Here is a 25507-nt window from a genome sequence, read left to right on the forward strand (position 1 = left end):
TCTATCCTTTCCTTCATATCATTGCCTATAAATAATGGAGCTTCGTTGGTCACTTTAAAGCAGTATAGGAGAAAGACCAAAACTAGAAGATGGAGGAGCAAGGCAGCAGCCATGCTGCAAGGAAGAAGGGAGGCTTGGTCACAATGCCCTTCATCTTTGGTAAGAGCTAATAATATTTACTGTTTTCAAATTTCCGTTGGAGTTTAGTTTACAGCAGTGTGCTCTTTTCTTTGCACCGTAGTTTGAATATTTTTCTATATTTAGATGAATTTAGCGTAAATTATCTTGCCGTTGTCAACTTCTTATTCTCTCTCTCTTTATTTATTTCGATTTTAATTAACTATGCTATTAATCAGTGGATTGTTATTGTTGGATTTGTGCGTGTGTAGCTAATGAGGTTTGTGAGAAGTTGGCTGTGGTGGGATTCCATGCAAACATGATAAGCTACTTGACAACGCAGCTTCATATGCCGTTAACAAAAGCAGCCAACACCCTTACCAGTATTGCTGGCACTGCAAGCTTGACCCCCTTGTTTGGCGCCTTTATTTCTGATGCCTACATTGGCCGCTTCTGGACTATCACTATTTCTTCCATTATATACCAGATTGTAATTCTCTCTCTCTCTCTCTCTCTCTCTCTCTCTCTCTCTCTCTATATATATATATATATATAGCTATACATCATGCATTACGAGTAACTCAGTTGATTAATTAATATCGTATTTACTCATGTAATTTAGTTGGTTAAGATAATATTTAAGTTTTATTTCATAGTTATCAAACACCATAAAGACTTATAATTCATTGATTACTCGTGCATGTGCTTGAAGTAATTTCTCAAAAGTTCTTATCAACACTATGGAGTCTTTTTCGTGACTCAAGTATAAAAAAAAGAACAAAGATCTATAATTTGTCACAAAGTTAAATAGTTAAAATTACTAAAAAGTATATCCAATATGATTGAGTTGAATTTTTTAACGGGAGACTTTGGATGAGGTCATTAGCTATGAATATTCTTTGATTGAAACCTTGTTGGTTTTTAATTTTTGATCGAGGCCTCTGAAATCAATGTGATAATTTATTTCTATGTACGTTACTATATATTTTAAATTAAAAATTAGAAAATTTAGCTGTTTATATAAATGATATTTTAAATAAAAAAACCATAATTTGTGGGATTAAAAATATTAAAATATAAATATACTATTGTGTGTGTTTATATATATAAACATGGGTACATTCATCAAAATTAACCAAAAAAATTATTGTATCAAAGCATGGGTACATTCTTCAAAATCACCAAAAAAAAAGAAGAAGAAGATATTAGGCTTAATAACATTAGTAAATTTCTTCGATTAAACTTCACATGGTTACATTTTAAAATCAAAGAAAAAAGAATGTACCCATAAAAGTTTAAAAATGGATTAAAAAAAATTGAATAGATTTTATATAAAAAAAATCGTACATTCTACATATAACAAAATAAAAAGTTTTACATGAATAGGTACATATAATTAGCATGGGTACATTTAGCAAAAATAAAAAGTACAAATAAAAAATATATATGGGTACAAATACAAATAAACTTTAAAAAATATGGGCACAAAAAGAATTTATTATATGGGTACAAATTAAAACTGAAAAAAAAATTGGTACAAATTAAAAAAGAATTACAAATTAAAAATGGGTACAAACTAAAACTAAAAATATACGATAAAAATTTTAGTCATAAATATAAATATACTAATTGTAACATTTTTAATGAATATATTTAGAAATAAAAAAATATTTTATTATTGAAATAATTAATGATGCTATTAATGCCAAGAACCTTGATCAAAAATTAAAAAAGAATAGGAATTTAATAAATGAAATAGTAAAAAAAAAGGATGAGAATCTAATTTCTCCGTTTTTTAACTCATTGTCGCAATCAATGAACCAGGGAATGATTTGCTTAACAGTATCAGCAGTACTTCCACAACTGAGACCTCCTCCATGCACCCACGACCAAGTTTGCGAAGAAGCCGACGGAGGGCAGCTAGCAATTCTGTATGTCTCCCTCTTACTAGGAGCACTCGGGTCGGGCGGAATCCGACCCTGCGTCGTGGCATTCGGGGCGGATCAGTTTGACGAGAATGACGAAAAACAAACCACCAAGACTTGGAACTACTTCAACTGGTACTATTTTGTGATGGGTGTATCAACATTAGTGGCTGTCACGGTGCTTGTGTATGTTCAAGACAACATTGGATGGGGTTGGGGACTTGGAATTACAACTATAGTCATGTTTCTCTCAGTTATTGCGTTTGTGATCGGGTACCCGCTTTACCGGAAATTGGATCCGGCCGGGAGTCCGTTCACCCGGTTGATACAAGTGTCGGTGGCTGCCTACAAGAAGAGAAAGCTGTCTATGGTATCTGATCCTAGAATGTTGTATCAGAACGATGAACTTGACGGTCCTATTTCTATTGGTGGAAAGCTTCTTCACACCAAGCATTTGAAGTAACTCTCTCTCTCTCTCTCTCTCTCTCTCTCAAAGTGTTGTGGTACTTTTTACCTGCTTTTTTAATTACTTGGCGAAATTGGCTTGTCCCCCTTCTTTTACCGAGAAGGGATGATAGGACTGCCACCATCATCACCAAATTATCATGGTTGTTATTAGGTGGAATCATGTTGCAGATAAGGACTAGATCATTTTGACCATGCATAATTCATATATGTTTTCTATGTAGGGACCACAATCCTTTGATCTTCCTTGAGCAGCAGCACCGCATACTTGTGTTTCTGTCATTGCTGTTCTTATGCTACGTAACAGAAGTCTCGCGTCTTCTACTCCATTAGCAGAGACTCAGATTCATCCCCACCTCCTAAGTCACCTTTGAAATTTCCACACCGTGGCTCAACTTAGCTTCACATGTGTGTGAATCTAAATCATTAGTTAACTGATACAGACAGTTTAGATTAATACAATTCATATTACGATAATTGCATAAGACTGTGAATCGGAACAGTTAATTAAATTGATTATTTGTATCATAAGGCTTCTTATCTTGATATCTAGACTGTTTACGTATGGTGATCAAATAATGCAGATTTCTTGACAAGGCAGCGATCGCGATGGAGAAGGACAATCTCAAGTCACCAAACTTATGGAGGATCAACACCGTTCATCGCATCGAAGAACTGAAATCCGTGATCAGAATGGGACCTATATGGGGAACAGGAATACTCCTCACCACAGCCTATGCCCAACAAGGCACATTCGTAATCCAACAAGCCAAAACCATGGACAGGCACCTCACAAAATCCTTTGAAATCCCTGCAGCCTCCATGTCAGTCTTTAACATAGTCACCATGCTCTCCACCCTCGCATTGTACGACCGCCTCTTCATTCCGGTGGCTAGAAAGTTCACCGGGCTGGAGCGGGGAATAACATACCTCCAGAGAATGGGAATAGGGTTTTTCATTTCGATATTCGCCACATTGGTCGGCGGATTTGTCGAAATAAAACGAAAAGAGGCGGCTTTCGCACACGGGTTGGTCGATCATCCTAATGATATGATCCCCATTTCAGTGTTTTGGTTAGTTCCTCAGTATGCCCTTCATGGGATAGCTGAAGCATTCATGTCAATCGGGCACCTCGAGTTTTTCTATGACCAGTCGCCGGAGAGCATGAGAAGCACCGCTGCTGCGCTGTTTTCGACCTCTATCTCTGTCGGGAACTACGTGAGCACCATTTTGGTTTCACTGGTGCACAAATTTAGTGCTGGCCCTAATGGATCGAACTGGCTGCCGGATAATAATTTGAACAAAGGGAAGTTGGAGAACTTCTATTGGTTAATCACGGCATTACAAGTTGTTAATTTTATTTACTACATATTTTGTGCAAAAATGTATACGTTCAAGCCGATTCAGATCGTAAAGAAAGAAGGTGCTGAATCTGGAGAAAATGAAGTGGAGCTTGCCAAGGCACAATTGGCTCAATTAGCATCTGTTAATTAATTAATTAGTGCGGAGGCAGGTAGTCATGAGTCATATTTATTACATCCAGTTTGTATGATCTTTACATAAAAATCTTGGACGAAGATGAATTTGACCAATTTGCTTCTTACCCTTTTTTTTTTTTTTTTTTTTTTTTGGTTCTTTTTTGTTCCCCAAAAGATGTGGTGAAAATGTTCACCCATCACCCCTTAATTTTATTAAAATAAAAATACAAACAAGGGAAACATACAGTCAAACCTCAACCAAGACCTCTAAAATTTTCTAATAAAAAAATATCAACTATATAATATATATATATATATATATATATATATATAAAACACAAAAACTTTAAAAAATCATTATAATGAGGATGTTATAGCCTGTTGCCATCTTCACCATATATCATAAAATAGGTGAAAGTGAAATCACATATATTTATCAGTTCTATTAAAAATATTAAATCCTGTTTACCAAATACTAAGACAACATTATTTTTTAATTAACAAATAAAGCATTGACACATCATTTGATAAACAAATTGATTTACTTTTGCATTGCTGATTTACTTTTTCGAATTAAATTATTTTACTGTATTTTCATTTAGTTCTTTGTGGTCAATGTATCTTCAATTTAGTTTAACCAACAATTAAAAACGTGGGAAGTAACATATGGGCTGGATTCAATTTTGGTTGATCTTAAAAGGGCCTTGAACCAAGCCCGTTTTAAAATTGGACCTGGCTTGAAGATTTAAAGCAACCATCAAGGCCCTAGTGCAATCACCGTCTGGAAGGCATAAACAATAGGAAGAAGAGATTGGCTTTTCTCTTTTTTTTTTTTTTTTTTGGGGTTAATCTAAGCTTCCTACTTTGAAGTTTCGTAATTTTTAATATTTAATACATAAAGTTTTTTTAATTTCAGAGTCATATTTTAAGTTTGGAACAATTTTATACATCCGTTAAGTTTTACGTTAAGTTTTCTGTTAATTGATGATGTAGTGCTTACGTGGACAATAACTGAGTGTTACATATCAATATGGGCCCAATTCAATATTAAAAAAAAATACGAAAAAAAAAAAAACCATCTGCACCTCAATTTCCCTCTGCAACCCGCAGAGAGGGAGAGCAGCTCCCGAAGCAAAACCAGAAGCAGAGGTGGAAGAAGAGGAAGTGGAAGCAGACGAAGAGGAGGAGGAGCTTTGGACGTCGGACTCCGATGTCGGAGATGCGTTGGACTTTTTGGACTCCAAGGACGACGACAGAGGAGTAGAAGGCGGCTTCACCGTCAATTCACCAATTGCCCACGGCGGCCTTCACTCCCGCCCTGCTTCCTCGACCCTTCAGCCTCTCGCTAATCGCAACCAGAAGTTCACTACCCATTTTTCAAATTTAACACTGAAATTTTAATTGGGTTTGTTCTTCTTGCTGTTGTAATTGTATGTAAAACTTAGAATTTAAAGTGGATTTCAATTGTAAAATTGTTTGGTTGTAAGTCTGTTTATTGTTTGGTGCTGATTTTCTTGCAAAGTTGACGTCTTTTGATTTGGGTTTTGCGGGTGTAGGAGTGGAAAGGGAGGTCCACGTGGACAGGACCGTGAAATTCGGGTTGTTGGGGTTCCGCAGGCTGGCGCTGTGGACGAATTCGTAGACGAGGAATGTATGGTCGGTTGAGATGGACGCGCCGAGGAGCTTGATGATGGAGGTGTGGTGGCTGCGGCAGAGGGTGGAGAGGCGGGTTTTGAGTTCGGCGGCGGAGAGCTTGACGCGGAACTTGTGCTGGAAAATGACGGCGTCTTTTTCGCGGAGTTTGCAGCGCCAGGAGGGGGTGGAGGTGGAAGGCTGTTCGAAGGAGGAGGAGGCGGCGGAAGTTGGGTGGGTGAATTGAGCGGATTGCTGGGTGCGTGGGGTGCGGCGAGGGGTGAAGACTGAATGGGCGGCGCTGACATTTTGGATTTGCACATATAGGTGGAGGTCGAGGAGGGAGGGTCGGGGGTTGAGGAAGAAGACACTTTTTTCTTTTTTTTGGAAATTTTGTAATTTTTTAAATTTGTTAATGTTTAATGTTTATTTATTTTTTATTTTTAATATCCACGTGGGATCTTTATTGACACATGGCACCCAATCATTGTCCACGTGAGCGTTATGTCATCAGTTAACGGTCAGACTAACAGATATATAAGACTGTCCCAAGTATGACTCTAGGACGAAAAAAACTTCATGTACTAAATGATGAAAACCACGAAATTTGAGAATAGTAAATTGAGATTAACCTTTTTTTCTTTCTTTTTTCTTGACCAACAATAGTATCTACGTAAAGGAGAGAAAGAATGGTCTTGGTCTTACAATAAACTATCAATAATGTAATTCAAATTTGATTTTAATGAGAATCGAGCTAAGCTATCTCACTTTATAAATAGAGAAAAATACTACTATGATATAGTACTACGTGACGACTTTTCACTATTTGGACTTTGACCTTTGACATGCAAAAGTGATTTTTTTTTAACAAATTATTATTATTTACAAAAGTGGTTGCTTCTACCTTAAGGTAGGGCAGGCCGCATCCCTAGCGAAGCTTCAAACCCCACAGCCTTACGTTCGTTTTCAAACACAAATAACACAACCAACAACAAAAGCAAACAAAATTACGAAGAAACAATTGTTTAACAAAGCAAGGTTTTATCTCGTTTGTCGTAGAATAAAAGAAATTAATTATTTTAGTTTGACGGGAGAGTCGGAGGATCGGAGGAGGGTGTTTGTTTGTGGATGATTTTGACGGCAAAGCACTGCGGCGGAAGAAGAGCCATGGACGGTATGGAAATGGCAGAGTCGACGTCGATGCCTCCTCTGACGGCAATCGTTGAGGCGTTTGAGGAGTTGGGCAAGTTCCTCCAATCCCATTCCCATAACTCCCAACAAAAACAACAGCAAACGCTGCGTTTGGATACCTTCTGCCAGGCTTCCACTCTCGTCTCCATCCTCTTCAGCTGCCTTGGCCTCGCTTTCAAGTTCGCCGAGATGGAGTACGTCTCCAAGGTTCTTTCTTCCTTCCCACCCCAAACTCAAACCCTAATTCTCATTTTCTTTATTTTTCTTCTCCGATGCAAGGACATGGTGGTATCTCACATATCTCCATGTTGTTTCTTATCTCCGTCATACAAGAATTCTTTAGTTAATTGGATGTACCTGGTTCCCGGGTCCGTGTCCATGCATTGTAGTTTTTCTTGTATTTATTTGATTTTTTTTTTTTTTTTTTTTGGGATTTTGATTGTTAATTTTTATGAAATGTATTATTTTGTTTGTTGTTCATCGTCTATTCAGGTTGAAGATCTTGTGGAGGCGTCAAAGACTTACGACACATTAGAAAGTCTTCTGGATTTTGATGTTGCTAATGACACGGTAAAATCCCCGGGAAGCCATTCCCGTAATCTGCGCCGTGTCCGGCAGGGTCTCGACCTCGTCAGAGCTCTGTTCGAACAATTCTTGTCTACCGAGTATGTTCAAACCCCTTTATGTCTAATTTCATATGTTTGCAAACTGCAGCTATGTATCATTCTACAGATTTTTAGTTCTCGTTTTCGACATTTCTTCTTCCTTTTGCCTTCCAGTGATTACTCTTTAAGGGAAGCAGCTTCCACAGCTTATGCCAATGTTTGTGCGCCATACCACAGTTGGACAATCAGGACAGCGGTTGCCGCCGGAATGTATGCTCTTCCGTCAAGGGATCAACTTCTGGTGAATCTCGAAGAGACCCGTAAGTCTAAAAGCTTTTCTCCGTCCAGAAACACTGATCCCTTTCAGTTTTGCATGCTATTTATTTCTAAAATGCAATCAATTTCATTACAGATCAGTCAGCAGAGAAGAAGATGAAAAGGTACATCCAAGCCTCACGTCCGGTTATCGAGTACATCGACAGGCTATACCTTTCTAGGAACATCTCCTTGGACTGGTGACTTGAGTCTTCATCTATCACAGTAGATGTCTCCGTTAACAGCAAAGGTCTTACAGAAAGACCTGTGCAGTGGTAGTTCGTTACGGTTACTTCTTCACTAAAATCGGTCTGTACATAAACGTTATTTACCGTGCTACAAGAGAATTATGTTTATAGGAGGCTATTATTTAGACTGCAATACCAGAAATTTATTAGTTACATCAATTTACTGCTAGAGATGTTGAATATAATAACACAGCCGTGGGTTTTTACTTTCCACCCAAGCAATCCCTACTATTTCCCTGTTTCAAAATTTTCTCAACCGTGATTGGCAAAGCAATGCAAATTCTTAAAGGGAAATGTTATTGGCACTCCAAAAATCCCATTCTACACTCCTCACTAGTGTATTTTTCTTTCCTATTATAGAAAGTTTTGGAGTGTAGAATGAGATTTTTGGAGTGCTAATAACAATTTCCTTCTTCAAAGTTCAAAACAAAATGAAGTGCAACACATGCAGAAAATGCTTAAAATTATGCGAGAGCATGTTCCTTAATTGGGCACGCCGTTCAAAAGACACACCTGCGCTTTGTCACTGACGAAAAATAGAGGCTTTTGGTCAAAAACATTCAATCCTTGGGAGTCCTGAAACACCAACTACAATGTGAGGCTCTCTGGGTTCTCAACAATCTTGGCAAATGTCTTAAGGAAGGCAGCCAAATCAGCACCATAAACAATCCGGTGATCAGCTGTTACGTTCACCTGTAGAAAACAGCCACATTCCAACACAATTAAGTTACCTTTTCTACAAGTTTCTAGCCACAAGAGGAGCTATAATTTCCCCATTTTCAGGTACGCTGCAATTGTGTTCCAGTAACAAATTGATAAAAGCACAAAAAGAAAAAGATTCACATTGCAGTGGAACCTAGATGTTAAATCCAATCAATTATATAACATATTGATGTTTCTGGAAATAGACCAACTGCAGAAAGTTGATACACGTAAAGTTGTTTCTTTCCTTCCACACAGAGGCTGATACACAAAGTTGTTTCCTTCCTCCTCCGACAATATGAATCGACATGCATAAAGAACTGATAACAAGTAAAAAAAAAAAAAACTAAAAAAGGTTCCTTAAGGAACATTTCATATGCTCTTTTGCATTGTGTATAAGTTTGTTTAACATATTCATTCATTGTATAAGTGTGAAATTTAATTTATATCCTTGTAAAGTTTTCCAGCATATACGAGCAACGACATTAACAAACTAGTATACATTATGGAGAAATCGCGAAGATACTCACGAGCATTTTACTTTTTACACTGAAGAATCCATCTGCATCGGCCACAACAGTTGGCTGTGAAGCTCCAACAGCCATGATAGCCCCCTGATTATCAATTCAAAACTTCAGCAAGCAGCTAAAAAATCATAAAAAACAGAACAATCCTGTTGTTGATTCATGAAAGCGAAAAATTCTCGTCTTTAAGGGTTAAAACTCACCTGGCCTGGTGGAAGAATAGCATCAAACTTGTCCACTCCAAACATGCCCAAATTGGACAAGGTGAAAGTTCCTACACAGAGTCCAAGACAACTTAATGAGTATAAACCGAAAGCAAGCAGATAAGAGAACATGGACTGACAGAGAGTTTGTAAACAAAGACCTGTACTGTACTCATGGGGCTGAAGTTGCTTGGAACGGGCCTTCTCCACTAACTCCTTCCATTTCTGGGACAGCAAATACAAATCCAACTGTGCAAACAAATACAAATCACCGATCACTAATCAGAACCCAAACAACTAAAAACAGAATTACTAAATGTCGAAGATAAAGGTTCCTCTGCTAATTGCACCAAGGCCTTTCGATAAAACCCCACACGAACTAAACAAGTGGTTTAGTTGGGGACAGTATTGGTGTTGGTTAGTAATGGTCCACTGACCGCTTCTGAAATCTAACACTGCATTACTTAGTAATTACATATTCTTTGAAAGTAAGACCTTGTCGGCATCCTGAAGAACAGGGGTCATGAGTCCTCCATTGATTGCCACAGCAACAGCAATGTTTATGCTGCTGTTATACAAAAAGCTCTTTCCGTCTTTGCAGCTCGCATTCACAACTGGGTGCTGAGCAAGTGCCATAGCAACAGCCTTGGCCAACAATGCAGTCATTGTCACACCCTTTGGTTTCACCTGTTAAACAATTTCAATGAATTCAAATCAAAATCCCAGAAATGCAAACACCAATCAAACCCAATTGAAATTCCGAACGAACATTTTAATTAATCAAGCAGTATCCACAATGTACCTTTTCATAGAGGGCGTCGATGGCATCGCTGTTAATCGGGTACCCGACCCGGAAAGTCGGCACGGAGAGGCTTTCCACCATGTTCTTCGAGACGGCGGCCTGCATCGTGGTAAATGGCACCACGGTTGACCCGGGAAGCAGTGGCGGGGGTGCAGCAGAAGGCTTGGGTGGAGCAGCGGCCACCGAAGTGGGCTCGGCGGCGACGGGTTTCGTGGGCATGACAATTCCGGCAGCCGCCTCCACGTCAGCAGGGGTAATTCGGCCAAATGGGCCGGTGCCCACCACGGAGGCAATGTCGACCTTGTGCTGCTTGGCTAGCTTTTTCGCGAAAGGAGTGGCCACGCCCTTTTTGGGAGTGTAAGTAGCAGTTGCAGATGGAGCAGGCTGGGCAATGGCAGGGGCGGGAGTGGCAGTAGCAGGAGGAGGAGTGGGCGTAACAGCAGCTTCAGCTGGGGAGGAAGAAGCGGCGGAAGCAGACGAGGAGGATTTGGCTTTTTCCCTGGCCTCGGCGACTTCCTCTTCGGTCTCAGCGAGAAGCCCGATGGCGGCGCCGACGGGGGCGGTCTCGCCTTCCCCAACGACGATTGCGGCGAGAATGCCGTCGTAGAAGGTCTCGACGTCCATGTCGGCTTTGTCAGACTCGACGACAACGACGCTCTCGCCTTTGGAGAGGACGTCGCCCTCGGATTTGACCCAGGAGACGATCTTGCCCTCGGTCATGGTGGAGCTGAGGGCGGGCATGAAGATCTCCCTGATCTTGGATTGGACGGTGAGGGTGCGGCGGCGGGGATTAGAGCGAAATGCGGTGGAGGAGGATGAGGAGAAGGGGGAGGGGCGCCATGGGAGGGAGGTGGAGATGGAGGAGGAGAAGGAAATGGGGGTCTTGGAGAGGAAAGGAGACGACGCCATTGGAATGGACTGGGAGAAAGGCGAGAGAGAGTGAGTTGAATTGGGAGAGAAATGGAATGGAGTGGGGAGAGATGAAAAAGTTGATAGAAACAGAGGGGGGCGGAGAAGACGAGGGAGAGTTGGCTGGAGGCTTTGAACTACCCGCATCAAACTGGGGAGATTTAAATTGTTTACATCGCCATTCGTCTGCCACTTGGCCACTCCCACTCCTCCTTGTTACGAGTCATTTTTCAATGTTATCGGCACACGAAGTAATACATCATGTGTCATTATACAGATTGTAAGATTTGTGTGTCAAAAATTTAATAACTTAAAAAATAAAATTTTTCACCACTTACATAAAAACACATGGTATACCACTCGTATTCCCGTCACATTTAAAAATTTCTCCCTTATTACCACTTACGTTCATGTTACAACTAAAAATTTCTTCTTATTTAGGATTTTACTTTATTCATTTCTGTTTGGAAAATGGCTGAAATATCAATTTATAAATTTCAATTGTTGAAATTTTTAGGGTTTGTTTGATATTTGGTTGGTATTTGGTTAATATTTGATTTATATGTTGTCTATGATTGATTGATCTTTACGGTTTTTTTTATTGATATGTAGTCAACATTTGATGTTTTCTATGTTTGATGAACACATTGTCAATAATTAGTATAATGTATAAGATATATACGATCAACATTTGATCGATATGTTATTGATAGTCGGCTGCTATGCCACTAGTATTTGTAAAATGATTATTTCAATCAATTTCCACACTTAGGGGCGTTTTTTGCCCTCGCTAACTCTCACTTGATTGGACTGGACTAAAGGTTAGTCCAGTCCCGTGTTTGGTACCCGTTGGGACTAACTTTAATGGCACTAACCTTCACTCGCCTTGACTAACCATGGGATTAGCTGGTCTTAGCGAAACCCCTAAAAAACTATGGGATTGCTAGTCCCATTTTCAAAACTGTCTGCATGTTGTATGAAAGCTACAAGTCTACAAGCATGCTTCTGGGCAACTCCATTTGCCCTCCCATGCCCTGATCTAAAACCCAAACCCATTCGCAACCTAAATCTCAAAATCCAACCACCAAAATCCCCCAAAAAAATAAAAAATAAAAAATAAAAGGCAAACAATCTCAATAGAAAAATTCTGCCTTATTTTTGAAAATTCCCATAAAGGTTCCCTTTTCTCCATAAAATTCCGAAAATAAACGGATAGAAAAGGGGAGAGAGTTGGGGACGAAGAGAGATTAAGAGACATAGAGGGAGAGAGAAGGTAGCTTTGGGGATGATTTTGCAGGAAACTTGGTTTTGAAGCTTTTTGCAGGAAAAAGATGGGATGAAAGGAAGTATTGGGGATGGAACCAAAGAGGAACAAAAGTAAAGAACTCTCTAGAGAGAGGTAGAAGTGTGTGTTCGAATTTTTGGGGAAAAAAAAGTTGAATGAATAATAAAATATTATTAGATATATATTAAATAATATAATAATATAATTTGTTATTTTATCTAATTTTTTAGTCTGATACTGCATCAAATGCTTTACTAAGTTAGTCAAGTTTAGTCTAGTCTAAGCCAGTCCAGCTTAGTCCCTGCAACTAGTCTAGTCAAAGATAGTTCGATGTAACAAATGCATCCTAAAATCCTAGCTACATAATTATGTTCATGTTTTATTTATACAATAATATTGGAGATGGTTTATGAGTTAAATCAATGGTGAACCATTACGTATAGGTTTTGTCATTGGGGTGAAGCGAAGTTGATACCAAACAATTATAATTAAACATGAATAATACTATACCACAGCGTTAGTAATACGTGCATGTTTAAATAGTCATTCGTGGACATAAATTGTTGTTGATATATACGAGAAATGTTACAGAGGTTCTCTCAAAAATAAATAATCTGCCACCTCATGTTTTCAGCATAATCCCTGTGCCAATATTATGAAACATTATGTCAAAAAAGATGAAGTGGCGAAGAGTCATACTTTGAGAGAATCTCCTTAGCATTTATTTATATTTACACATTTTGACCACTAAAGAGTATGATTTGGTCTAAACTTCTCTTCTTAATAGTTTTAATTATCACATTTTAACCCTTTTGTTTTTTAACAAATAACTACTCCAATTTATGAGTACTTGAACTCGAATGCAAGTGAAGGAGCACATCCGGTTTTAACCAGTACTTCTCTGTTTAGCATGGGTGCATTTTTGCTTAGCTGTCTCAATTGATTGTAACGCTCATTACCATGTTTATCACCATTAGATAAATTTAATTTTAAATTTTGTATTTGTCCACTACACAGTTCTTAAAATTTAAATTTATCCCATGATAATAAATGAAGTGATGAATATCATCTTTATTTGAAGTTAGTGGGTAAAAATATTTCCATTTAGCACAGAGTGGAGGTACATTCCACGCTTTTACGAAAAATTATGAAAATGTGAAGAATATCAACAGTAAACCGACTTTGGGCCAAAGATTGCTGGTTTTTAATAACTTTGAACCGAAGACAGGCAGGGATTGATGGGAACTCGAATTGAGTGCGGGTTTTATTTTACAAAGCCCACGATCTTGAAACTTGAAGCTTTAATACGACCCAACTTTACGTGCCTTCAATATTGGGCCATGCGGGTTCATATGAAGCCCATAACAGCTTCTAGAAGTGGGCCCGTATTTGGGAGATCCTAACGAATACCAACACGAGATGACAAGATATTCTCATGAGGTGCACTAATAGATGAATCCGAATTCTCGCCGGATTCCTTTTTACAATAATTTCAGGATTCGTGAATTGTGTCTATTCATTGTATATCGTGCGGCCATAAATTATTTTAAATTATTTTATTTAAAATTAAACACAAACATGGCAAAAATTAACTATAATAAACAAATAAAATTTACGGATCTTCATAATCCCCACCAAAATAATTCAACCCCGTCCCAAATCATCGTGACGTAGAGCTGGTTAACCCCATCACTGTTATTAATAAACATTATTATCATTTCATTGTGGAAAGTTTTCCATTGTATTTTCCAAGAAAATGTAACACTCAATCATGCGCTAAAATAAATAAAGAAATAAAATAAAATAAAGAAGCACGACCGAGTAACAGACATGTTTATGAGTGGGGCCGGGTTGTAGGTCAGGCTCGATATTTTTTACTTAAAAGAAGATTCTCTCAAAATTAATATTTTTTTATAAATTATTTATCATCTCACAGTAAAGTCAATTTTCGTATAAATATCATAACAAAATATCAGGTGATATAGAATTTTTGAAGAGTCTTAATCTTGTAAGACTATATTCTAAACGGATGAACTAGGGTTGGGTATAAAAACCACCAAATCGGAAAACCAAATCGAACCGTGATAAGAAAAACAGAGTTGACCAAAAAAGTCAAAACCGAAACAAAAATCGAACCGAACCGTTTCAAACGGTTCTGATTTTGATTTGGAAATATTAAGAAATGGAGGAACAGGGCAGAACCACTTTTAATATAAATTATTGTTTTATTATTATTTTTATATAAATAAGATATTTTTCCAGAAAAACCATGTGTATAAGCCCAATATTTTTCTTCATTTCTCTCCCTCTCCTTTGTTGTTTTATCACTTTTCACCCCCTACATTATTTTTCTTCATTATTTTACAGTATATTATGCATTATGTACGTTTTAGTTTTAGTTTAAGATCTACATTTTGGTCTTGATATGAGCCTTTCTATATTTTGATTTATATTTATATGCACACTTTCTATCTTCTGGTCACAAATCTTGTAGATCTAGTTGTGAAAACTCAAATTTACTTGAATTTGTGGTTGAATTATGTGTTTGATATTAGAAGTAGAAAATTAGAAAAAAATATATATATAATTTTGGTTAGAACCGTAAACCAGCATGAACCGAATCGTACAGTTTTAATAATAAATTTAAGTGAAATCACACCAAACTGAACCGTTAAAATTTTCTAATTCCGATTCCATTTTAAAGGTGAAACTGAGTTGAACCGGACCATGCCCACCCCCACAATTAACCTTTTTAGTTGGAGATCATTTTTTAACTTTTCTCTTGGCCCTCCATATATTCCGCGGAATTTGGCGCCAATTCATGGCCCTACCAATCTAATCATGAGAATAGAAGGTTTGCATCTTAAGGAGGCAACGGCTGAGATTCGCTCTTGCTTGAATAGAAAGTAAAATATCCCGCATACTTCTCCCGCCTTATGGATGCAGACCAAATTTTTAAGGGCCGGCTTAGCTGTATTTTGGAGCCATTTCCGATGGCCCTACCTCGCCCATTTGCTTTTATGCTCGACCTTATCTGAATTTTTTAATATTTATTTGATTTGTTGACTTTATATTATTTTCTTTAAAGAGGGTGCACGATAGAGTGCTTCGCAACTGCATTATGGGCTATAGATTTAACGCGTTCACATAATTGTGTATACTTTGAATTTGAATTTGATGTAGTTAACAGAGTACGATTATTTCATTCAACTTAATAATTTTTTATATGACCCACGACAAGTGGTTCAGAATAAAGTGCGAACAATTTTTTTTTATTTTTTATTTTTATTATTTAAAAAAGATATTTTAAGTTCAAAATTTTATAAGTTGTGGATTTATTTGATCATGATCATAAATAAGGTGTAATTTTTAACTAGCATCTTTCGAGCTTGAAAGATATGGATAATCTTTGTTCTCCGCATATTGTTCTTCTTTTTAAATAAAGAAATAGAAAAAAAAAGAAAAATGTTTACTTAGATCAAAACTCAATTGATAAGTGAAATTAAAAAGATTAAACCTAATAACTTGTAAGTGTGTCATTACAAATAAAAAATAAATATAAAGTTCGATTTTTCGCCTTAGATATTTCGATGCGTATACATAAATGTAGTAAGAGTGTATACTTTGAATTCGATATAGCTAATAGAGTATGATTATTTTATTCAACTTAATAATCTCTGGTTTAATCATATCAAAACTCAATTAATTAGCGAAATTTCAAAGATTAAATCTAACAATTTGATAAGTGTGTCATTACTTGCTAATCAATAAAAGTAAATTATAGTAATAGTTCATTAATTTTAATTCAATTGGAGTAATGGTCAATCAACTAAAAATTCATTACTATTGGTTCCTTAACTCATCAAAATGTGCAGTTATGGTTCCTAAACTTTGTTCCAATAAGAGAAATGGTCTCTCAACTTTATTCCAATTGGAGCAATTGTCTCTCAACCTTAATCCAATTGTAGCAATGGTCATTCCAACATAACTCATTTTTGACAAAATTCTGACCAAATTGACGAATAAGACCATAACTACGTGTTTTGATGAGTTGAGGATCTAATTATAGTAATGGTCATTTCAACATAACTTATTTTAACAAAATTATAATGAAGTTGACTAAAATGATCATAATTACACATTTTGATAAGTTGAGGGATTATTGCTCTAATTTGATTAAAGTTAAAGGAGAATTATTATAATTTACTCGATCAATAAATAGAAATACATATCACGTTCGATTTTCATCCCGTCGACAGCTGGCAACCAAACTGAGCGAGTCTTGCTTTTCCACACCGCGAATTGCGGGCGCCACACTCTCTCTCCCTCTCCTCAACTTGTTCCTTGTCCTGTTGTCAAATGTCCAATTCCAACATGTGATCGATAACAGCACAAAGCAGTTTCCAAACTTTTCCGGGGGTATTTACGGAATTCCGTAACACCCTTAGATATCCTCGCAGGCTCGCAGCATCCTGCAACTTTCCTGCGGGTCATGCTCGTGGACGAAATCTCAGCCGTCCATCCCAATCCAAAATACCGCAATCTCGAAACCCTAGCTTCCCCTCCCCTCTTGAATAATAAATTTCACATTTGTTCTTCAAACCCTTCTTCCATTCTACTTATAGAGAGAGAAACAGAGAGAGAGAGAGAGAGAGCGCCTCTGGTTCGTGGGTTTGGAATTGGATATCTTGCTCGTCCTCCTCGGTTAGGGTTTTGTGTGCAATAATCAATTCAGAGCCAGAGCTCCGTCCTTTTCAATCAATTAGGGGTTTAAATTGTCGAGCTTTGAGCGGATGGGGGTATTGGTGGCGGCAGCGGCAGAGGCACCGTTTCGTTTCCTGAGATGGAATGAGGTGTTTGTGTCGAGCGACAAAGGGCGGAGGGAGGTCCATTACTATCTGAAACGGAGCGACGGCAGCTCAGATCTGGCGGTGGTGGGCAAAGAGAAGAGCTTGCGGCACATGTCCTATCACTATGCGCACCGAATCCGTTCGTTGTTCTCCATGTCTTCGCTTGTTAAGCTCAAGTCTCGCAGAGAGGTCATTGATTGGCTCGATTCCGTCGTTGCAGGTAAATTTCATACCATTCGTTCAAATTCTCAATGAATTTCGTTACCTCTCTCTTTCTTTTTTGTTCTTGTTTGTTTTCGGAGATTTGGAGGTTTTCAGTTTTCCTTGTTGGGAAAATTGAAATCTTTTTGGTATTTTTATTCAATGGGTTCGTGTGCCTTTGTTTAAGATCTGGTTGGTTTTCGATGGTTTTGTTGGAGGTGGGCATAGATTTTCTGGGTTTCCTGTACTTCTGTTGTCGATTTATTCATTAAGTAGGGTTCTTTCCCAATTTAAAAAACCGTTCTCTTGCGGGCTTTGTGTTTCTTGTGATGTGTTTATTTTTGCTCAGTGTATTTTATCTTCCTCACCGGTTTTGCAACGTTTATCGCAATCGAAGTTTTGTTGAAACCGAAGTTTCTCTGGTTGATAGGGCGGACTGTTCTAAGGTTCACCTACCAGCCTATACAAAGCTTTCACTACTAATGAGACGAGGATTTTGGAATAATCTCGGCTTCAACGACAGGCCTATACAAAGCTTTTCCTTTTGATAAAGTTTAAACCTTTGTATTGAGAGGTTTTGCATTTGTCTTCATTCCTTTCTCTCGTAATTGCTAGAGCTCTTGTTCTTCAAGTTGGATTGTAGTTCTTTTCTCTAACTCGGTATAATTCTTGTTGATCCCTTCGGCATGAAGAGAACCTTCTCGTACTTTTGTCTCGTCATTCTTTTTCCTTTTGGGATCCTCCTTTCCTCTCTGCTGTGTTTAAAACTTGGAACACCTTAGAGACTTTTGTCTTGTTCTTTGCAGCACTTGTTATCAAGCTGCATAGGGATTTTTGTTATTCACTAATGAAGGATCTTATAGGTGGCCTGGCCGGTTTTATGCGTGTGTTCTTGTTTTGAACATTGGTGTCTTACTCTGTTCTTTCAACCTTGACCATGTTCTGTTCTTCATGGTATTGTTGGTCTTCTTGTTTTTATGAACTGACTATGATTTGGGCTGCAGGATTTTTAATTAAATTGTAAGGAGCTGGTCGAGAGCATCAGATCCTTATGCCCTAAAAAACTCTAGGTCAAGACTCTTCATGGCCGAATCTACAATATTTTTTGTTCCCTAATGATCTTTTGCTATCTTTGATGGTTTATATCTTCATATTTTTTTTGTCTCTATGTTTAATCCACCTGTCTGCTATGGATACTTGTCCATTCTATCTGCTTGTTTCATGTACACAATTATTTCTGTTAATAGTCGTTTGCTTTTTTTCTTTTGGTTTTCTTGTCTGTCTGAATTATCATATAATTTGTACAGTTGTCCCATGGTAAATGTCATATGTTAATTTGTTTGTTTTGTGATTCTGTCAGATACAGCATTTCTCAAATCACCTGATTTGGGTGGAAGCGTGTCAGATGGTAAAGATGCTTACAAGTTGGGGACTGAAATCTTTAAGGTAAGAAGGATTATGTTGACTGGTGACACTTTATGTACTTACCCCTGCCTGTTTTATGCTTCATACATTTTCATTTCAGTCATCGCTTATATTCATTCTTTATCTTTCTCTTAGGATACTGTATTGCGGAAGTTAGGCAAGCATACCACTGAATTTCTGTGGTTAGGCTCTCATTGGACATGCAGGAAAAAACGGAGGCATTATCAATCATTTAGCCGGAATGGAGTTGTAGTTTCGGTAAGTTCTATTGGTTTTTTTTATTTTTCATTTACTTCTTGTTTCATGGACATCTTACCGTCAGTAATGTGTTTCCTGTTTGAAAATATTTTCGTTTTACTCATTGTTCTGTTCCCCTCTTTCCAAATGCTTTCAGGTTCATGATTTTGTATTTGTTTTAGCAGAGGAAGATAAACGTCTTGTTGCATACTTAGAAGATATGTACGAGGATTCTAGGGGCAACAAGATGGTTGTGGTACGGTGGTTTCACAAAGTTGATGAGGTTGGTATAGTTTTGCCTCACAATTTTAATGACAGGGAGATTTTCTTTTCTCTTTGTCTTCAAGATCTCAGTATTGAATGCATAGATGGATTAGCTACTGTACTCAGCCCCCAGCATTTTGAGAAATTCAAGAGAGAGGCAACACAAACTCTTTTGAAACCCTTCGTATGCCAGAAGCAATTTGAAAATGATGATGTCCAGCCTTTTGACATTACTCAAGTTCAAGGTTATTGGAAACAGGAGATACTTAGATACATGCACACACTTGCTCCTTCGAAGGCTCATGGAAGTTCTCAACAGCCAGATGAAGGGTTGGAAGCGGAAGAAAATGATGGTGCCAATGGTATCAGACCTAAAAAGAGGCATCGTTCTTCACAAAATGATGACAAGCGCTTGGAATTCCGTGACTGGAAAGAGTCTCCGGATGCTGTATGTGATAATGCGGAGAATCTAAGTCAACATGAGACTGATTGCAGAAGTAAAAGCAAATCCTTCTGCCTTGGAAGAGGAGGTTCTTCTGTTTTACCTCATAAAGAGGTGAAGAAAAACCCGCAACAGCATTTAGTAGTTGGTTCCCAGGTTGAAGTCCTCTCACAGGACAGTGGCATTAGAGGGTGTTGGTTCAAAGCTTTGATTATCAAAAGGTACAGAGATAAAGTGAAGGTGCAATATCAAGATATTCAGGATGCAGCAGATGAAGCTAAAAAACTTGAGGTATGCTTTGCTGTCATCTGTATCTTTTTTTTTTTGTTCATTATTTTTTGTGCACACCTGTTTTTAACCTATAGATTACTTGAACTTTGTGGTTTCCATGTTGTAGGAATGGATTTTGGCATCTAGGCTTGCAGCTTCTGATCAATTTGGTCTTCGTACTTTCGGTAGGCCAATTGTTCGGCCATCTCCACCATCTAGCAAAGTCAGAGTTTCATGGGCTGTTGATGTTGGGACTGTTGTGGATGTCTGGTGGAACGATGGATGGTGGGAAGGGATTGTAGTTCAGAAGGAACCTGATGAAAGACTGCATGTGTATTTCCCAGGTTTGTCCATTTTTCTCGTTTTTGAAATCTAATAGCAACAACGAAGTTTAAGAGAATCCAACTGATAATAGTTTTCCTTTTCTCGTTTGTGTTGCTGTTTATTTGCTTCAATATCTGAATTTACTAGCTCTGCGTGCAGGAGAAAAGCGGGTGTTGATTGTTGGTCATGGTGAATTAAGACATTCTCAAGAGTGGTTAGGAATAGGATGGGCTCAGATTAAGGACAGGCCAGAACTTGTGAGCTCAATATCATGTAATTTAGAAACAAAGCAAGTTGTCGGAAAGAGTTCAGATTGCGGGCCAACGCAATCTGCAGTGTGTGACAGCGAACCCTTGAAGAAAGAAGAAACCGGATGTAATAATTCTGTTTCGCTCGATGAAAGTGATAAAGATGAAAAGGTTAAAGAACCGGGCAAGGTTCCAGATCTTTTGAAGGATGGTCTACTTGCCCAGCTGAAGTGGAAGTCCTCAAGGAAGAGAAGACGTGGTAACGGAAGCTCTGTCCAGAAGCTCCACTGCATTGTTTCTGATGGTAAAAGCGCCCGTCGCCTTGTGGGGTCCGGTGCTTGCGAAAGTTTTAAGATTTCGTCTTCTCTGAAAGTTGACCGTGAGAACTGCAAATATTTAGGGGATTCACTTTTCAGTTCCTCAGTTGCGCCTCCGCTAACAAGTTTAGTGATGTAGGTTTTTTCTTTCTTCATCCACAAAGTATATATTATATCGCGGTGCATCTTTTTGATGCCGCTTTTTATAGGCCCCTCTTAGCTGAGTCGGTAGAATGTCAATGTTTCGTTTGAGAAGCCATTGCATCCGAGTCTCTCTCTCCGTGTACGTATTTAACTATCTGTTCAAATGCAGCAAATAGCCTGACGGGGCCATATGCCCCTGCAAAAAAATGTCAGCAGAAATTTTGGGCGCAGGGTAGAGGTGTAGGATAACCTTTTTTTTTTTTTTTTTTTTTTAAGAGCTTTTCACCTGCTCGCATTTTGTATAACGTATTTTTGGTTTAATAAAATTTTGACCCATCACTTGCATAAATGTTTGAGGTGGTTCCTCTTGGAACCCATTTTGGGAAAGGGATCATTTCCGGATCCTTTTCACTAAATCCTATCCATCAATTAATTTGGACTCATGAAATTTGATCTAACGGTTAAAGTGATTATAACTTTTAAAGTGAGCTCTTGTTTTAGCCGTTGAATCAAATTCCAAGAGTCAAGAATAGTTGATGGGAAGGATTTGGTGGAAGCGATCTAGAGAGGATCGTTTTCCCCCATTTTGTAGTTTATACTTTGTTTTTTAATGAGGGAGACTTCTCTGCATCCTCTTGGACACCATTGTTGTGTTCGGAAGGAATAGTATTACACATGACATTGTGTCGGAGTAGAAAATTTGTAACACGAAAGGTTGGTGTGCGCCCATTTGTATCCCCACAACTACAATTGCCACTACTGTTGATGCCACAACCGTCCCTTTCACCATTGCACCCAACCACCTCAACCACTATTGGCACTACCACCATTGCTACCACAAGCACCATTGTGGCTGCTGCCACCGCCACTCTCTCGTGCTACCACTGTTGCCATCGACACCCTCATTACTATGTTTTTGTAATTATATAACTTTTATAAATTTAACAAACACTTCTTTCATACCCACAATACTTAAAAAAAAATTACAATTTATCAAATGTCCAACTAATTTATTTTGCAGCTGATTATTTTTAAAACACAATAAAAACAATTTTAAAAAAAAACATAACAATTTCAAGTCATGCGTTGTGAATTGAGGGAAAAAAAAAGGGAATATGTTGTCTTTCCTTTTGTCAGTACCGTTGGCCGTTTGTCATTGTGATTGATCAAATTCCATCTCTTACTTTTGACTCTGTTGGTTGAGTTGCTTTATTTGACTTGGTCGCGCTTAAACGCAACAGCTATATACAATTATACACAAACAGCTATATACAATCATACAGATGTAGGGATCCTAGGTTCCATGTACCGTTGCAGATCCCTATCCAATCAACCTTTTTTTACTTTCTTTCCAGAAGTTTTGAAGCTTGATTGTATGCAATGGATGTGAAGGGATCCTATGAAAGAACAGAGCGATAGGCTTAGGCAGAGCCCACCAAAACGACGACTAACCTGCATAGTTTAATACATAAACGGCTCTAAAATACAGCTGTATCGCAATCAGTATTGCCCTACGACATCAATGTCCTGTGTAGGAATGATGTCGTATAAGTATGGAGAAGGAAAAACTAGTGCTCTTGTGGGGGCAAAAGTGAAGTAGATAAAAAGGTACTTTTGTGTTGTTGCTGTTGCTGCTTTAACAAGTTTTAATTTATCTGCGTTTCCCTTTCTTTCTAATTCTACCAACTGGTATGAAGAACTCGATTGCCTCAGAAAAGTAGCAAGGCTCTGTCAGTCGGTATTCAGCCGTGCAGGGGAGCCGCTGCTCGATCATTTTCTCCTTTTCACCTTCTAGTTTCGACAACGAATATCTAATTGCTGTGTTTAAGTAGTGAGATCATGGCCTGCGGTGGTGCTGACCTTCATCATGGCTTAACCAGGAGCTCCCTGCAGGATTCGGAATACTCGTCATGAAGTCTCGATCGCTTTCTCCCGGAACCAGTCTTGCCTCTGCTGAATCCTTGTCCATGCCTCTGGTTTGTTCCCTCTCTCTCCCTCTCTATCTCATTGATTTATTCACTTACATTTTGGTCTTGTTTTGATTATTTATTTGCGTATTTATGGTTGAAAACAGTTGCAGGAAGTCGTTCTCTCAGCTGACATAAGTTGTAGCGATTGCCAAAAGAGACTTTCTGAGATGATGTCAAAAATGGGTGGTAAGTTTCCTCATCCTCTTTCATTAAGATGATTTGGAACAGTCATGGCAAATTGGAATATGAATTTGTTTAATTTTCTTTTACTTTGTTGGTAATAAAATAAAGCGCCTTCAGGATTTTTACCTGCACTGTTTACGCAACAAAATGAACGTCTTGCAAGTAAAATATTCGTTGCATAAACTGTGCAACTTGATATAACTTTACCAATTTTGGTAAGATTGCGAAAAATACAACTACAAGTAAGGTAGTATATACGGAGTTGAATGTTTATGCCACAGAAACATATGGACGTACACCAACCCCCACTTGTTGTGAAACATGAAAGCTATGAACTTTAGCTGCAGTAGCGAGTGGGTAACTTTAATTCCGAGTGACAGAATGTCCTTTTGGCCAGTTGTTTATGCTATTAGCATAATCCATACCAGTTGTATATGTTGTCTGCTAGTCATGTTTTAGGGCAACCTAATTGGACCACCTCTGCAACTGCATGTGCTTCCATGGACGTTTCTGATTATTTCATCTACTTTTGCAACTTGGGGTCTTTGATTAATTCCCATAATCCAAATTACAATCTCTTAAACCATGACACTAATTTCTTTCATTAGCAGAGATAGAATCTGTTGTGGTGAATGTGTCGGAGAAGAGGGTGACGCTCGTATGCAGATATCCCGGTGCAGCCAAAGTTCCATCCACTCGGCTAGTCGCTGCAGTAAACAAAAACCCTCTGAAAAAAATTTCATTGATTCGAAGGATGCTTCGTACTTCCTCAAGTTGATTGAATATTCCAAGCCAAATAAGTCCAACACAAATGTTCCTCATTCCTTGAACAAAATTCGACATGTATTTTAGTTTTTTCTCGCAGATTAACCGGTGATATGTACATAATTAAGTCCGTTGTTTGATTCCACGGTGTTTTGGGACTCGATTTTCTGTAACATAAACCTTTGAGTTGAAGAAAAGTGAGATGCTTGACCTTGCCATAATGTCAGGAAACAGGCAAAGCTTTAGGGTGAAGTTTAAGGAACAAAAATGCCTCTTTCTTAACTTGGAACATAATCAGATCCCAAAAGTAGAGAATATCAGTTGGCTCACAATCCACATTTTTCAAATATTCCACAAGCACTTTTTTTTCCATCAACTTTTTCTCCCCCAAATAATCAAAACAACAAAATTTTATCTCAGGTTCTGACAATTCCAACTTCATGGTAGGAAAGGCAAGTTCTTGTGTTTCTCTTTCTAAACAGTTTAAAATTTCAATTTTCCAAAAAAAATCGGAGATTCTGACGAGGCTATGCGCCTTTATTTTGTGCATGAATTGCAGTATTGTTGCTTGGTGATGAGGCTCAATATTGACTGCAATGCATGCTGCAGAAAAGTAAGAAGGATCCTCCTAAATATGAAAGGTAAGATATCCGTAGAAGTAGGCATGAACGTCCTTAAATTAGAGTAGTTTCAAACATCGTCTTGTTAAAAAAAAAATATACGTTTAAACGTTCTAATATGTTTGAAAACTAATAATCCGATTTTTTGATTTGGTGTTGAAGAAATAGAGACACATTTGGTTGAGAAGCAGCAATGCAGGGTGAGTGTGTGTGGGAGGTTTGTTCCGGCAGATGTTGCCATAAAGTTGAGGAAAAAGATGAACCGCAGAGTTGAAATTCTAGAAATCCAAGAGTTAGATGACAGCGATGAACAAATGGAGCAAAGGGCTATGATTACTACCATTAGACCACATCAATTATATTGCTACTAGTAATTAGCAACAATTCAAATGTCCTTTTTTTCATTACTTGTTGGTATATGTACATTAGAATGTCAATGCTACAATAAAACCTCTTGTGAGGGAAATTGTTCATTGTGTTGAAAACAATACACAAAGTATTATAATACAATTGGTTGAAATTTTTTTTTGTCAAACATTGGAAAAAGCCTTATGATAGAACTTGATTTATCGCATAGTATCTAGGCAAACTGAAAAATTTATGCAAATGCAAAAGGGCAATGATAGGGAGACTAAATTTGGATACAAAATTTGCAAACTAAATAATGTGTCACCAATAGAAATGAACACATTTATCAAATCTTAAGTAATAAACTAATCATCAATTTCTATATCCTTTAGTTTTAAATTTTGTCTATAAATTTAATCTTCCTAGCAGTACACAATGCAAAACGGGAAAATTTTTTTTTTGGGTAAATAAAGGAAAAATGTATTTGGGCTGCTTAAC

General features: G+C 37.9%; 6 protein-coding genes and 1 long non-coding RNA gene across 7 annotated transcripts; 6 read left to right on the forward strand and 1 right to left on the reverse strand.

Moving 5' to 3' along the window:
• Positions 1 to 4099, forward strand: LOC137731281 (protein NRT1/ PTR FAMILY 3.1-like). The gene is made up of 4 exons (XM_068470380.2): positions 1 to 159; positions 390 to 607; positions 1942 to 2501; positions 3092 to 4099. Exons 1-4 carry the CDS (start codon positions 90 to 92, stop codon positions 3999 to 4001), a joined length of 1758 nt encoding a protein of 585 aa, XP_068326481.1. The 5' UTR covers positions 1 to 89; the 3' UTR covers positions 4002 to 4099.
• Positions 4100 to 5027: 928 nt separating this feature from the next.
• On the forward strand, positions 5028 to 6091 carry LOC148689824 (uncharacterized). The gene is made up of 2 exons (XR_015957644.1): positions 5028 to 5390; positions 5542 to 6091. It is a non-coding gene; the product is annotated as an uncharacterized LOC148689824 (long non-coding RNA).
• A 490-nt stretch (positions 6092 to 6581) lies between these two features.
• Positions 6582 to 8135, forward strand: LOC137732117 (ACD11 homolog protein). Its single transcript, XM_068471414.2, has 4 exons — positions 6582 to 7015; positions 7301 to 7473; positions 7588 to 7733; positions 7826 to 8135. Exons 1-4 carry the CDS (start codon positions 6746 to 6748, stop codon positions 7930 to 7932), a joined length of 696 nt encoding a protein of 231 aa, XP_068327515.1. The 5' UTR covers positions 6582 to 6745; the 3' UTR covers positions 7933 to 8135.
• Positions 8076 to 11282, reverse strand: LOC137732116 (dihydrolipoyllysine-residue acetyltransferase component 4 of pyruvate dehydrogenase complex, chloroplastic-like). The gene is made up of 6 exons (XM_068471411.2): positions 10208 to 11282; positions 9901 to 10092; positions 9567 to 9654; positions 9406 to 9476; positions 9209 to 9292; positions 8076 to 8669 (listed from the first exon to the last, which is right to left on the reverse strand). Exons 1-6 carry the CDS (start codon positions 11261 to 11263, stop codon positions 8565 to 8567), a joined length of 1596 nt encoding a protein of 531 aa, XP_068327512.2. The 5' UTR covers positions 11264 to 11282; the 3' UTR covers positions 8076 to 8564.
• A 5544-nt stretch (positions 11283 to 16826) lies between these two features.
• On the forward strand, positions 16827 to 21462 carry LOC137731712 (uncharacterized). Its single transcript, XM_068470900.2, has 6 exons — positions 16827 to 17471; positions 18813 to 18898; positions 19013 to 19135; positions 19272 to 20111; positions 20218 to 20434; positions 20574 to 21462. The coding sequence occupies exons 1-6, from the start codon at positions 17195 to 17197 to the stop codon at positions 21116 to 21118; spliced, it is 2088 nt and encodes a 695-aa protein (XP_068327001.1). The 5' UTR covers positions 16827 to 17194; the 3' UTR covers positions 21119 to 21462.
• Positions 21463 to 22752: 1290 nt separating this feature from the next.
• Positions 22753 to 24262, forward strand: LOC148689825 (uncharacterized). The gene is made up of 3 exons (XM_088687271.1): positions 22753 to 23099; positions 23198 to 23279; positions 23888 to 24262. Exons 1-3 carry the CDS (start codon positions 23034 to 23036, stop codon positions 24052 to 24054), a joined length of 315 nt encoding a protein of 104 aa, XP_088543397.1. The 5' UTR covers positions 22753 to 23033; the 3' UTR covers positions 24055 to 24262.
• Positions 24263 to 24409: 147 nt separating this feature from the next.
• On the forward strand, positions 24410 to 25190 carry LOC137732459 (uncharacterized). The gene is made up of 2 exons (XM_068471770.2): positions 24410 to 24682; positions 24824 to 25190. Exons 1-2 carry the CDS (start codon positions 24571 to 24573, stop codon positions 25030 to 25032), a joined length of 321 nt encoding a protein of 106 aa, XP_068327871.1. The 5' UTR covers positions 24410 to 24570; the 3' UTR covers positions 25033 to 25190.
• Positions 25191 to 25507: the final 317 nt, after the last annotated feature.

The sequence above is a fragment of the Pyrus communis genome, chromosome 16 (genome assembly GCF_041283825.1).
Source record: "Pyrus communis isolate YQ-2024b chromosome 16, ASM4128382v1, whole genome shotgun sequence".
NCBI classification, from domain to species: domain Eukaryota; kingdom Viridiplantae; phylum Streptophyta; class Magnoliopsida; order Rosales; family Rosaceae; genus Pyrus; species Pyrus communis.

Excerpts from the sequence above, each read along its gene's own strand:
- LOC137731281 (XM_068470380.2), top strand. The coding sequence starts at position 90 with ATGGAGGAGCAAGGCAGCAGCCATGCTGCAAGGAAGAAGGGAGGCTTG. Across the intron at positions 160-389 it reads CACAATGCCCTTCATCTTTG|CTAATGAGGTTTGTGAGAAG; the intron begins GTAAGAGCTAAT and ends GTGCGTGTGTAG. Across the intron at positions 2,502-3,091 it reads CTTCACACCAAGCATTTGAA|ATTTCTTGACAAGGCAGCGA; the intron begins GTAACTCTCTCT and ends CAAATAATGCAG.
- LOC137732117 (XM_068471414.2), top strand. The coding sequence starts at position 6,746 with ATGATTTTGACGGCAAAGCACTGCGGCGGAAGAAGAGCCATGGACGGT. Across the intron at positions 7,474-7,587 it reads GAACAATTCTTGTCTACCGA|TGATTACTCTTTAAGGGAAG; the intron begins GTATGTTCAAAC and ends TTTGCCTTCCAG. Across the intron at positions 7,734-7,825 it reads GGTGAATCTCGAAGAGACCC|ATCAGTCAGCAGAGAAGAAG; the intron begins GTAAGTCTAAAA and ends ATTTCATTACAG.
- LOC137732116 (XM_068471411.2), bottom strand. The coding sequence starts at position 11,263 with ATGCGGGTAGTTCAAAGCCTCCAGCCAACTCTCCCTCGTCTTCTCCGC. Across the intron at positions 9,655-9,900 it reads TTCTTCAGGATGCCGACAAG|TTGGATTTGTATTTGCTGTC; the intron begins GTCTTACTTTCA and ends TTGTTTGCACAG. Across the intron at positions 9,293-9,405 it reads CTATTCTTCCACCAGGCCAG|GGGGCTATCATGGCTGTTGG; the intron begins GTGAGTTTTAAC and ends ATTGATAATCAG.
- LOC137731712 (XM_068470900.2), top strand. The coding sequence starts at position 17,195 with ATGGGGGTATTGGTGGCGGCAGCGGCAGAGGCACCGTTTCGTTTCCTG. Across the intron at positions 17,472-18,812 it reads GCTCGATTCCGTCGTTGCAG|ATACAGCATTTCTCAAATCA; the intron begins GTAAATTTCATA and ends TGATTCTGTCAG. Across the intron at positions 18,899-19,012 it reads TGGGGACTGAAATCTTTAAG|GATACTGTATTGCGGAAGTT; the intron begins GTAAGAAGGATT and ends TCTTTCTCTTAG.
- LOC148689825 (XM_088687271.1), top strand. The coding sequence starts at position 23,034 with ATGAAGTCTCGATCGCTTTCTCCCGGAACCAGTCTTGCCTCTGCTGAA. Across the intron at positions 23,100-23,197 it reads AATCCTTGTCCATGCCTCTG|TTGCAGGAAGTCGTTCTCTC; the intron begins GTTTGTTCCCTC and ends GGTTGAAAACAG. Across the intron at positions 23,280-23,887 it reads GATGATGTCAAAAATGGGTG|AGATAGAATCTGTTGTGGTG; the intron begins GTAAGTTTCCTC and ends TTTCATTAGCAG.
- LOC137732459 (XM_068471770.2), top strand. The coding sequence starts at position 24,571 with ATGCGCCTTTATTTTGTGCATGAATTGCAGTATTGTTGCTTGGTGATG. Across the intron at positions 24,683-24,823 it reads GATCCTCCTAAATATGAAAG|AAATAGAGACACATTTGGTT; the intron begins GTAAGATATCCG and ends TTGGTGTTGAAG.